Below are 13,315 nucleotides of genomic sequence, written 5' to 3' on the forward strand. Positions count from 1 at the left end.
ACCAAAATATTACTTGCCTGTAACACTAGTTTTCTGTGAAAGGTATCTTTATTACATTTATATTTTAAATTCATAAACTACCTTCGCTCTTAACCTAGAAATTTCACAGGAATAGGAGCAGGAGTTTTGTCATAAGACCTTATGGTTTTATCCTCAGACTGTCAACATGATCTGTGGGACTAGCTCACTGTATTGGAATTATAGTGGTGCAACAGCAGACTTTAAGTGCCCGCAGATTTTTCTCTGTGCTATACTATATATCTAATACAATACTTTTCATTTTCCTTGCTTTTTAGAAGGGGGAAGGATGACATAATTATGAGCAATATATTTAATTATGTGTTTTAGTAACCCAATTTAAAGTTCATTTTATGTTTTTTGATGATTTTTCTCGTTAGTTTTTAAAAAAAAAGTTCACAAAATGAAATGTACAACAAATGTTGCCTGTTGGTAGGCATACTATTATTTTATTGTGTTGGATGTTTTTTCTTTATGCTTTTAAAAGTGTTCTGGAATCCCAGGCGTTGGCGAGACAATTAAATGTTCATGAATTTGATGAACATATCCTAAACAGAGAACTAGAAATGTTCTCTTCTTTGTCATTAAACTTATTCCCATCTGTTCAGGGTCAACAATGCAGCCATACTGAAGAGCTTGCTGACACAAGGAGGACTGCTAACATTGATAACTCGGCTTCCCCAGGAACTCTTGCTGCTTCTGTGACACCAGAAACAACTGTACGCCAGGTAAGTACCTATGTGTGTGCCTCTCTCTCTCCATTCCTAATACAGACACTGCATGGCCAAAGCAACGTTATCATGCTTTAAAGCACCACTAGCGAGCTACACAGGGAAATTGTACAATGGTTGCCCCATTTAGTACCAGACAGCCCTGGTACTCAATAGTCCATTTAGGACCAGGCACCCTGGTACTCAGTGCTTCATGATGTTGATCAGTGCCCAACAAGAAACTTCAAACAAGACAGGGCCGTTTTACACAGCAGCATGGCCATTTTACACAGCAGCATGGCCAGGTTAAGCACCCACACACCAAACAACTCAAGCAAACAATTTGGTGCATGAGGTCTGCAGTGACCTAAACCTCCCTGAGGAGTATATGGAAATCTTGTGGGAGTCACGCAGGCCCACTAAAGTAAATCAAGTCAAAATGTTTTATTGATGATGACCCTGACAGGGATCAACAATATTACCACAATCATAACATAAATCCATTACTGCACAAACATAAAATATTTGAAACAGTATAAAAAATGACTTAAAATTTAAAAACAATATAGTATACATATTCATTCGACGGGAACAATATTTAATTACTCAATTCAACTGTTCTTGGTATGCAAAATGTTATATATAAGGGTAGTAAATATCAACAGTGTACTGCTGAGACTGCAGGGCAGATGTAAAGTGCATGTTTTAAAACTTGAATATCTTCATTACACAGTTCATACAATCGTGTAGAATTACACCTGTCAGTTTTGTAAGCATTAAGTGGTAACACCCACAACCTAAGTGACACTATTACCCACCTAATGCCATGATCTAAAATGAGGTATAAGTATTTCTGTGGGCGTGTATCATCTAAAATAGTTGGCAATGATTTATATAATTTTAAATTCAAACAATGATTGTCACACATGTGATCTAATCTTGGAATAAAATTGTTTTAAAAAAGCTTACTTTGTGCAGGAGTCCAAGCGTATAAGAATTCCATTGTGCACTCCAATTTATTTAGAACCAATTTTAGAATTTCAAAAAAGTGTAGTCTTTCTTTAATACCACAAGTGAGTCCTGCTTCAAAATATCTCTAAGTGTACCCTCTTTTGCATGAAATAAGCAATAAGCCCAGTCCACAAATTTGTCATTGAAGTGGCAAATGAGCTTATAAGTGAAAAATTCTAACTGCAGTGCCTGCATAGGGAATAATTGACTTACTGTGGCTAGTTTTTGTAGGGTCTTTCCTTCATATTGATTAAAAAATGATCATTGCTGAAAGGTGTAATACTCAAGTGCGTATGTGAAAGCTGGTGGTATTTGTACTCTCTAATTTTCTAATACATATTTAAAGTGTCTCCTTCCCAAGATTTATAAAACTGATTTAAGACACCCGCAAGCCCTAATGAATTATTTCTTAGATGCATCAAGTGAGGTTTGTTATTGAGAATATGAGAACACTTTTCAAAAATATGTATAAGGTTTTATCATTTCCATTAGTGTTCCACCTAGATACCAACTAAAGGGGTAACAGTGTTTTCTTACTTTAAAAAACATTATTTTTGTCCAAGAGGTGTTGATCATTCAAGGCTTTCAAATTACTTTGTAAATAACATGGTGTAAGATCAAATAAAACCATAGTGTCTGAATATATTAAAACATGTAAATCATAAGATGCAACACGTTCAGGAAAGTTCCTAGTATTTACGAATTGAGCAAGAAGACCATACAGGCATATGAAGGAAAGAAGAGGGGCCGACAGTCAGCCCTATCATACACTGTTCTTTGTTTGTACATTTGGGAGCTAGGACCTTGTTTCTGTCCATTAACACTCTACATCATGTAGAAGAATGTAATGCTATAAGTAGTCTTCATATGTTCGGATGAATCTCCAGTATAAGTAGTTTTCTCCAAAGGGTTGGCCTGTCCACTTTATTGAATGCTGTTGAAAAGTCAATGAAGATACTTTAAAGGATTTGCCATTCCATTACCATATATGTATCTATTAAGGTAGAAACAATTGCACTGCTGCCCTTCACAGAGTGGATGGGTTTAAAGCCAGCATGTTCTTGTGAAATAATTCCTTTTGAAAGTGCCCAATCTTGCAAGTGTTCTAATATACTAGCAGCAAAAATTGTTTCCAATGCAATGAGAACAGTCAAATGGCAATAATTGCCTGTAGACCTACCAGAGCCTTTCTTATGGAGAAGTATCATGATACTCCCTTTCTAAATGAGGAGATTTGACCTATTTGATAACTATGTTCATAAAGTGGTAGTAGAATTTTCCACATTACGCAGGATCCTTTTTTAGAACTTTATTTTAAATTTAAAAATATATATTTTTTTTCATTTAAATAATACAGTAGGTACATTCTCCTTTTTTCAAATCAAGCCTGATAAACAATTATACATATCCAAATATACGAAAGAAAGAGAAAGAGAAAAGATATCAGAAGATAAGACATTGTTAATTTGCACAGCTGGGGAAAATACAATAGCCGGATTACCATCTAGATCTAAACAATGCTTTCTAACCAACTAATAATCGGAGACCAGATTTTTAGCCCCCAGATGCGTTTCTTAACACCCCTTTTTTTATAAACAGATATTTCTAAATTGTATAAACCAAGTGTAAAGATGAGTCCAATACAGTGTGGTAGATAAAAAACTTGATTTTAATGGTCATACATGAAGAGACCGCCAGCTCCTTCTCCAGCTTCTTCTCACTGGTCTTCACTTCACAACATAACATTCTAAGCTCCTAGCAACCCGCTCACAGTTCTGTGAAGCATAGATCCTTACACATCTCCCCCATCACAAATATTAATAAAAATACAATATAACATAAAACAATTCAATGGCAATTTATATTCACAAAAGTAAATCAAATAAGTAAGATGTAAACCATTAGGGAGCAGGACACTTTGCAACGTTGCCACAACTCCAAGCAGAACCATCACTTAAGATAAGTACATATCTTTTGACACATTTCACCTGTTTTGGTTGTGAGAATTTACTCTCTCCTTTTATCACTATACCACCTTTCCTTGTCACAACCCAAACCCCTTCCTTAATGTCAGTCTCTCGCACCCTCATTCTCAAATTATATGCCTGAGCAGAATCACGTTGCTGTTTGTCAACACCACATTTCACACCCAAACGATCAACCCAAACACACTCCTTATTCCTCAGCCAACCCAGAACCACCTTCACACCAGGCTCACGCCCCTTAAGAGAAACAAAAGGCGAGACACCTGTAACTGAATGTGGCGTAACTCTATAAGACCATACCATCTTCTTAAGTTCATCATACTATGCTAAACCATTAGCTAGAGACAACTGAATACTTTCCATCAACAATCTGTTAATTCTTTTCACAAGACCATTAGCCTGTGGACTGAACAACGCATCCCTCTCATGACAAATTCCCATACCATCCAAAAATTCTTTCATCTCCCTTGAAACCAACTTTACTCCATTATCCGATACCAACATTTTAGGAATACCTTCATTTAGAAATGCTCTTTCCATAAAACCAATCACTCTTCTGGTATCAATACTCTCAGTAGACTCTACCACAAACCATTTTGAGTGATAATCCACAAGAAACATTAAAAATGTATTACAAACACCCAATTTAGAGATTGGACCTAAAAAATCAATCGCTAATTTTTCCCAGGGACGTGCCGGAAAATCAACACAAGAAAGGGGAGGCTGCCTAACTACTTTTGTTTTATCACTTCCAGCCCACATACAGTGTGGTAGATACAAAACTTGATTTTAATGGTCATACATGAAGAGACCTCCAGTTCCTTCTCCAGCTTCTTCTCACTGGTCTTCACTTCACAACATAACATTCTAAGCTCCTAGCAACCCGCTCACAGTTCTATGAAGCATAGATCCTTACACCAAGTATCCTGGATCTCCAGTTAATAAATGTAGGGGCATCAGTACTAATCCATGAAGAAGTGATACATAGTCTCAGTGTAGACATAGCAATAAAAAGAAAATCAACTTCTGCTTTTACACGGACCGTCCCTGTTATAGGGCTCATAACCCCAAAAATAACCAGCTCTGGGGTAAGTGTAACTGGGTTTGTTAATATTAAATTTAAAAAGTGACTTCTATCATGAAAAAATGTTCCCAGCCCCGGGCAGGTAAAAAACATATGTAGGGAATCGGCACCGAATAATCTGCATCTATTACTTGTGCTCCACATAGACTGTGTCCATTTTGAGGTTTTAGAGGGGGAGTAATATGAATCAAAATTGGACATAAAATGCCGTGTTTTCAGGCTACCGTACAAAATCACAGAATTAGCCAATTCATGAGACTTCGGTAGATTGATTTTTACTCCCCCCTAATTTCCGTTCCCAGCGATCACCTTGGGATATTAAATCATCGGGCAGCTGGACTATTAGAGACTGATAGATTACCCCAATCCGTGATTGTCTTTGGAGCAGTACAATTATGCTAATAGGCTCCAGGATCACCTGATGTTTTTGTAATCTTCGGCCTAAAAAGCTCTGGATTTGCAAGAATTTAAAAAAAATCTTTTTTGGATAGGCCAAATAGTTCTTGTAGAGTGGTAAATGACAGACTGCCCCCTTGTCTTAGATCCCCAAGAAGAATGATCACCGAATCGGCCCATCTAAACGTAGTCCTATCCTGAAATATTGATGATAGAAGACCTTGAGCAGAGAAGGGGTTTATTGTGTTGATATTTGAGATTACGAATCTTTTCCGAACTTTCTTCCAAACAGAGTAAGCAGATTTAATGGTTTTGAATCTAGTTTTCTTAAAGTAGCTTGGCTCCAAAGTTTTGACTAACCTTTGATGTGAATTATCTCCCAAGAGCATCTCATAGATAGAGGGATTGGTGGCTGCTGAACCTGGTTTTTTAGCGGATATGAGATTTTCCATGTGTTGCAAAAGAACAGCCCAATGATAAAATAACAAGTTTGGCATACCCCACCCCCCTTGATCTTGGAAGAGTCATCCACTTTATGGCCCTCCTTGGTCTATGGTAGCCCCACAAGAATCTAAAGCAAATCTCTTCAATTTTTAAATAAATCGACATGGGGAAAATGAATGGTATAGTACAAAAAAAATATAGAAATTTAGGTAGGATAGTCATTTTGATGACATTGCATCGTCCATGTAATTATAGGTGTAAGCAATCTAACCTCTCCAAAAGATTACTAACAGTTTGGGTAGCTGGTTGTACATCAAGTGCTGGAATGTGTTCAATATCCGCTGTTATTCTAACCTCCAGATAGTTTACATCTGGACGGTTATGATTTCAGATGGGCGACAATTATCGTAATGTAGGCATTGCGTTTTATCAACGTTCAATTTATAGCCTGATACTGCGCCAAACTGTTTGGCGCTCATGTTCATTATAGGGAAGGCTAGCCTTAAGTTGCTGTTAAGAAATGCAATGTCATCGGCGTAAGCCAGTGTTTTATATGTGAAATTATTCAGAGTAACAGGCTCAATATTGACTTCATTTTCCAGTTCTCCTAAAAAGGGATCAATATAAAGTGAGAATAATAATGGAGAACAGGGACAGCCCTGTCTTGTGCCCCTGGCGAGATTGAATGGTTGTGAGTATTGTCCGGCTATTCCAATAGTTGCTTCAGGGGATGTGTATAGCGCTTGAATTGCTTGGATCAACTCAGGTGTGAAACCCTTCCATTGTAAAACAGACCAGAGAAACCGCCAGGAGACCCTGTCGAACGCTTTTTCCGTGTCCAACAGGATCATTCCGAGCAGGTATCTTGTGTCTTATGTCCAGTCAAAGAGAGCAATTGCTCTCTTTACATGGTCTGTCGTGTCTCTTTTGGGGATACACCTGTGTTGTCTGGGTGATACTAAAGGCGTTATAACTGTACCAAACCTAGAAGCCATTATTTTTTAATACACCTTGCTGTCAGAAGTGATGAGTGTAATCGGCCTATAAGATTATGGATTTAGTTCAGGCTTGCCCTGTTTCCTAAACATAATGATTGTAGTTTGGTGCCAAGAGTTGGGGGTCTGTCCCTGTAGGGCAAGCTGAAATAGAGAAATTAGGGTAGGTTTCAGTGCTTGCAGAAAAGTTCTAAAGAACTCCAAAGGAATTCCATCGGGTGCAACCGCTTTACCGGGGGCAAGAGATATGACCGCTGACTCAATTTCATCCCAACTAATAGGGGCATTAAGGGTCTCATTCTACTCAGAAGAAACTTTTGCAGTTTCAGCCCCATTTAAGTATTACATGATATTAGCGATAGTAGCTTCAGCTTCTGCAGTATATAATTAAGTATAGAAATTACGGAAAATATTGAGTATTTCTTGAGATGTATCCAATATTTGGCCCTGCGGGTCTTTGATATGGCTAATTATATTTGCCACCGCTCTTTGTTTTAAACGTTTGGCCAATAATTTCCCAGTGTTTTCCCCCAGTTCGTAGATATCAGACCTATGCAGGACATATTTAGCAGCAATCTCTTCAGCGTAATATTAGTGAATTTTTGACTTTGTAACAGATATTTTATTTTGACAAGCAGTCGTGCTTTGGCCAAGACCTATTTGTTTAATAAGTTCAGACTCGGCAATAGCGAGAACACTGACCCATTTTTTGATCATATCCTTAATCTCCTTCTGACAGTGTGAAGAAAAGCTGAGCTTTAAATGCATCCCATACTATTATTTCTGGGACAGTACCCTTATTAATATTAAAACATTCAGAAATACATTTGGCCATGTGTTGAGAGTAGGATGTATCTAGCAGCAATTTCTTATCAAACGTCAATGGATTTGATATCCTGGGAAGCCCAGATAATGGAATCTTAATAATTCAAGGATTATGGTCAGAAATGATTCTCGGAAAAAGATTAATATCCACTTTGTCTGCCAATTGTTGTGAGCAAAAAAAAATATCTAACCGCACCATTTTATTATGGGGTGAAGAAAAAAATGTGTAACCTGGTTCCCCTGGTCTGTGTCTATGCCATACATCCAATAAACCATGTTCCTTGACTAAACCCTGTAATACAATGAACGTCTTATTCTTACGACCGGAATAGGGTATGTGACCAGATAAATCAAAGCTGTGCTAAATGTGAATGTTGAAATCGGCACATACTACCAGCGGGGATGGCCAGGTTGCTGATTCAATATTTATAAAGTCCAGGATAGTCAGGTCATCCTGATTCGAACCATATATGGAGCAAATAGTGAAAATAAAGCCCTTGATGTCTGCCTCTATGATCACCCACTGTCCCAAATTGGGCTATTTCTTACGTTTACAGACAATTACTCAATGTTTGCTAGAATGGCTACACCCCGTGTGTTGTTCCCTTGATGCGTACATGCTAGAATGTCAAGACCGGTATCACAGAGCCAACTAAGGTTGCACCAGGAGATGTGTGTTTCTTGTACACACAACACCTCTATTTGCATATGCTTAATTATTCTAGCAAATATCCCCCTTCTTTTGCGATCATTAAGGCCGCGGATGTTTATAGAACAGATTGATAAATTGTCTCTAGCCATTTTCCAGATTGCATTGAAGAATAATGATTAGACTTACAGTATAGATGCAACAAAAGACTTTAAACATTGCCAAATTTAACATTATGGATGTAGCTTTCAAAAAAGGGTGTACATACTGTACAGATAAATTGATCAGGTCATGTGCTCCCCACCCCACCTACCCCCTCCACCCATGTTCCTCTCACACCCAAGAGGCCCCTCCCCCCCATTCCAAGAGGCAAAGGGAACTGATTCCCTGGTGATGTAGAGCAAAGAAACCCCCACCACTGCAGACCTTCACCCCTTCATAAAACCAGGCTAATACAGGATAGGTACAAAACAGCTAATCATTGTTCATCAATTACAGGAGAAAGAAAAGTAGCAGTGAATATTAGAAAAGTCATAGCCAGTGGAAACTCCTGATCTGATCTAATATGGTACCTACCCCACTAAGTATTGAAGACCTCAAATTAGTGAACCCCTATAACAGACCTAAATGGAGGGTAGAAATTCCTGAGCCTGAATCTCAGACAGGAAAAAGTGTGTCTGCTCTTTAAAGATAACTTTCAATTTTGCGGGGTTAAGAAGGAAAACTTGGGCCCCTTTGGCTTGGAATGCCCGAATAAGTTGCCGGAATAGCCATCTTTTCTCAACTGTAGCCTGACAGAAATCAGGGCGCTCAAAGAAATCCCATTCCTTCCCCCTACGCTTTCTGTCTGGTCTGGCTGGGTCTTAAAGAGCCTCCCTAGCTAGAAAGTTATTGAGCGATATTAGAATGGCCCATGGCAGAGTATCAGTTTGCCCCCCAGTTTTTTTGCGAACATTAAAGGGGAAACTGGTTGCTCTCTGTGTGAGAAGTTGGCCTGATATGTAGTGTTTCCAATTCTGGAACCACTGGGTATCAGTCCAAACAAACCCCAAAGATGTCTGGTTGTAAGTCAACCTTGTTAGACAAGCTATCCTAGTGGTAGCATGGACTAAGCAGCCTTAAAGGCTTAACTTAAGAGGTCGTGTTAAGCGAGCTGTTTTACCACATACAATCCTGTAATCAAATGAAAGGACACCACACAAGTATATATTATAAAAATATATGTATTTATTTCTAAATTACTCCCCAGTACTCTTTATGAGGAAAGGGGCACAAGCGTTAAATCAAAAGCACTGTTACACATATAAAGTTGCACGATTATGGATGAGGGCGGGTGGCCACTCAGACCATATACTAAAAAAATGGTATAAGTAACACTTATCGAACAATGGTTAGGCCTAGGGCCTAGAGATTCGCTGGGAGCAGTCAGGACTAGCAATGATGAAGAGGGAGTAGCCCACAGGAGACGGGTGCAGCACGGAAAGTGCGGCGCGCACCAATGCACTGTCAATGGTGCGTAAAAGTCAGTTAAAGTGAATTAAAAGATACTTCCGCTGAACCTAGGAACACAAAACTTTAGACACAGACCCTAGAGGTGTGTACCAGTGTATAGACACCGGCGTTGCAATGTTACCTCACCCACAGGCCGTGGGTGCACAGGGTCGAAGTGGCGTCGGGTTCTGACACGCAGGTTCTTGGTGCTTGAAGCTGTTGCAGCTGCAGGCGATGTGAAGCAGAAGTGTCCGGTGCGATCCAAGGGTGGATCGAAGGAGAAAAGTACCTGAAAGCAGAGGGGACAGAGTCTGGGTCACTCAGCAGTGACCAGGGTGGAAGCAGGACGGAACCAGGCAATGTCGGGCGCAATCAGGCGGTTGTCGATAGGCTTCTCTCCGCTGTCACGTGGGCTCTGGGGCATCTGCGACGTCCAGGAGCAGGTCACGATCTGTCCCACGTAGGCTCTCGCCGTCAGCACCGTCGGCTTCAAGATTGCAGCAAACAGCACTTGGCAAAAGCAATCCACGCGGAACCGGGAGATTGCTTATCACTCGGACCAGGAGGGTCAGAGTGGGGGCTCCTTTTCACAGGAGCTGGTGCAGATCTGGAGCAACCAGAAAAGCGAGTCGTATTTCAAGTTTCGTCGGCACAGGGGCCACAAGCCAGCTGGCAAGTGACCGGGCCAACGCGTCGAGCCCACACAAGCAGAAGGGCCCCACGCAGCACTCGTCGAGTGTGGAGGGGTGAGCTTTGGTGCAAGTGGAGCTCGGGGCTGGGGCTTCTCAAACCCCGGTGCACAGCTTCGAGGATCACTCGTGGGCTGCACGGTCAGCGTCTCGTGGCCTTTTCAAGATGGCGTGCCCCACGCTTCCGGTCGCCTCCACGGGTCTCAGCTCTGCAGGGACTGTGGATCGGGCAGGTAGAAGGCAGGCAAGCTTGATCTCGTCGATCTCTGTCGCTCGAGTTCCGGCGGGAACTGCAACAAAGCAAGGGTCGAGGGCTGGATGGTGCCTGTTTGCACAGGGTGGTCACTCCTTGACCACAAGGGAGATTCTTCAGTCTTCTCACGTCGTGTAGAAAGTCGAAGGGTCCAGAATTCGTTTCTTATGTTTCTTCAGGATGATCTGAGTTCCATTGGGACTGCTCCCCCTCTTATTCGAATCTGGGGGGTTGGACATCCTGCTAGGTCCCCTCCTATGGGTGGGACCCAGGAAGGGGGTGGTTACACCCCTCTCCTTTGATCCTGGCCGTGCTGGGACAGGGGCTGGGAGGCCCCAGAACCGGTTTGGCCGGATTATGCAAGGGGCAGCCTTGTGCTCCCCAGGCAGTGTCTGGTTTCTTTGAAACCTCCCTACTCCAATCCACTATCTCCTGTCTGGGGTGGTTTGACACCGCCCTGTGACAGGAAACTCTTTGTCCAGGCCTCCTCTGCCGGGTTTCGGTCAGCAGCAGGAGGCCAGACCCGTGTCTGTGGCAGGGGCATCCATTTTGTGGATCTGAGGCTCATTTTAAATCAACCGCGTTTCAGCAAAGTAACATGTCTTCTCCCTCTAGAAGGGTGGAATGCTACCCCCGTCGCCAGAACTGGCGAGGGGGTAGTATTCCAATTCGTATGACACCTTACACGACATGTTTTGATAAAGCCAAACCAAAGTTGCTATATAACCGCGAGGATTATAAGGCGCTTAAGAGTATATGGTTTGGCATTATCCCGGATCAGCTTAGGGAGTTGTTCCCGACAGCTGCAGACGGGCTCAGCTCATGCCAGAGCACCATCTCACATAAAACCACGCACTCTGCCTCCAGGATTGATGAGGCCTTCCATAGGAGTGGCTTACAGGCTATATATGTGTCCAGATATAGGTTTAGATATAGGTATACTATATCTAAGCAAGGGGTGATTACACCCACTTGCCCCAGCTGAGTGATCAGCCAGTTGTGTCAATTTAGATAGCCAGCCAGGGGTGGCAAAAGACATGCTGCAGCCCCTGGTAGGCCTTGGATGCACCTATGCCCTGGGCACCTATAGTGCTCTGTACAGGGGCTGATAAGGTGACCCAAGCCAATCTAGTTATGCACCTAGGGTACATGGAATCCATTTTACAGAGAGAGCAGATAGCCTGGGGCCCTGATTAGCAGGGAACCAGGCCAACTAAGTCGAAAACCAGCTAAACACAGGGCAAAAAATCTGGGGTAACCATAGTCAGGTAGCCACCTTCCTACACTCTGGATTTGTGTTTTCGAGTCCCAATGTTTTAGTTCGGGGAATGCTTCATCAAACAGTTCAGCCACAAACTGTCGAGCATCTCCATCTTCTTTCCCCTCCGGAACCCCTAAAATGTGGATATTATTTCTCCGGGAGCGATTTTCAATGTCAGTGAGCTTCCACACTGTATCATTTCTAATGGTTTTATTGATTCTGTGAGATTTTTTTTGGGCGGTTAGTTAGTCTTCAAGCTGGGAGATTCTAGTTTTTGCTTCTCCCATTCTCAATGAGAAATCAGCGCAAGACTTAACAACTCTGAATTTTGAAGTTTCCGATATGCGCCTTGTGTTCTTGACCTCTCGGTTCTTGTTTCCTCTCTTAAGGCCATGATATTATAGGGAGTGTGATTCCTTCTGGATTTTTCCTGGCATTCTGGATATCTTCTCCTGGCTAGGTCTCGGCCGGGGTGTCTTTATCATGCAATGCCGTTGAGAAGGAATAATCCCAGGTCAATGAGCCCGCCATACCCTTACATTGTCCAGCTAAAGTAGATTTTTCATGCGGAGTAACAATTGCTCCGTGACCAAGTAATGGTTTGTCATTTTCCTCCTCCCAATGCAGACTGCTACTGTTGCTTTGGTCAGCTGCCTAATCATGAACTGAATGCTCCTCCTCCGAGGAGTTTGTGTAGTCCGACAGTGAGTAAAACTTATCCAAAACTTCCTCAACTGCAACCTCCTCATCGTTAGATATTGTTAAATGATCCCCTTCAGAGCATCCTAAGGGTACTGGTCGATTAATGCATTAATCTGGGAGCACTCTAAAGAAACTACAAGAACCATAATGCAACAGTTTGGTTTAACAGCAGTCAGTTTCCTCGTTGCCCCCAGGGGGGTTACCAGCCGGGGGCAGACTGACAGTGGGCTGAGTGGTAATCGAGCCTCCATCTGTACACATCCCGATGCCTAAAGTCGCACCAGGGGTAGGCAATCTCACTGTGCCTTGAGAGGCTTACGCTGGATTTCTGAGAGCGGCAGCCACAGCAGAGGCAGAGGCGGAGCCAACAGCAGGGGCAGCAGCGGGGGCCGGTGCAGGAGTATCATGCTTTGCTCTCAAAATATCTTTGGAGCTGATAAGAGTCCTGTGGTAATTTATCCTTTTCACCCTGTACTTTGAACAAAGCAGGCCAAAGTTCTTTGTCTGCTCTCCATGATTTATATGGTCTTCTAACGACATGGAACTGCACTTCCCTACCTCAGGGCACCAATTGCTGCGGCATCCAAGGCTGACTGTTGTTGACTGGAGGTGTTCCCTGGGGGAGCGCAGCTCTTTACACTTCTTGTCCCTGTCTTCAGCGGCATCACCTCGGCGAGGTAGGTACAACGTGGGAAGAGAGCACCGGGAGTTCTCCACGCCGCCATTAAACACGGCAGTGGTGCTCCCCAGAGCCAGGATCGAGACCGCCAGAGCATGCGGTGGGATCGGCAGGAATCTGTGA

At 42.4% G+C, this 13,315-nt stretch overlaps 1 protein-coding gene across 2 annotated transcripts in view; it reads left to right on the forward strand.

Moving 5' to 3' along the window:
• LOC147701861 (uncharacterized) overlaps positions 1-13,315 on the forward strand; it is a 750,024-nt gene that overhangs the window by 670,667 nt on the left and 66,042 nt on the right. For both annotated transcript variants that reach the window (XM_086930494.1, XM_086930495.1), the window contains one exon: positions 627-746. In XM_086930494.1, coding sequence (XP_086786620.1) covers positions 627-746 — 120 coding nt within the window. The remainder of the gene's footprint in view (positions 1-626; positions 747-13,315) is intronic.

This window comes from Lissotriton vulgaris, chromosome 7, assembly GCF_964263255.1.
Source record: "Lissotriton vulgaris chromosome 7, aLisVul1.2, whole genome shotgun sequence".
Classification (NCBI taxonomy): Eukaryota; Metazoa; Chordata; class Amphibia; order Caudata; family Salamandridae; genus Lissotriton; species Lissotriton vulgaris.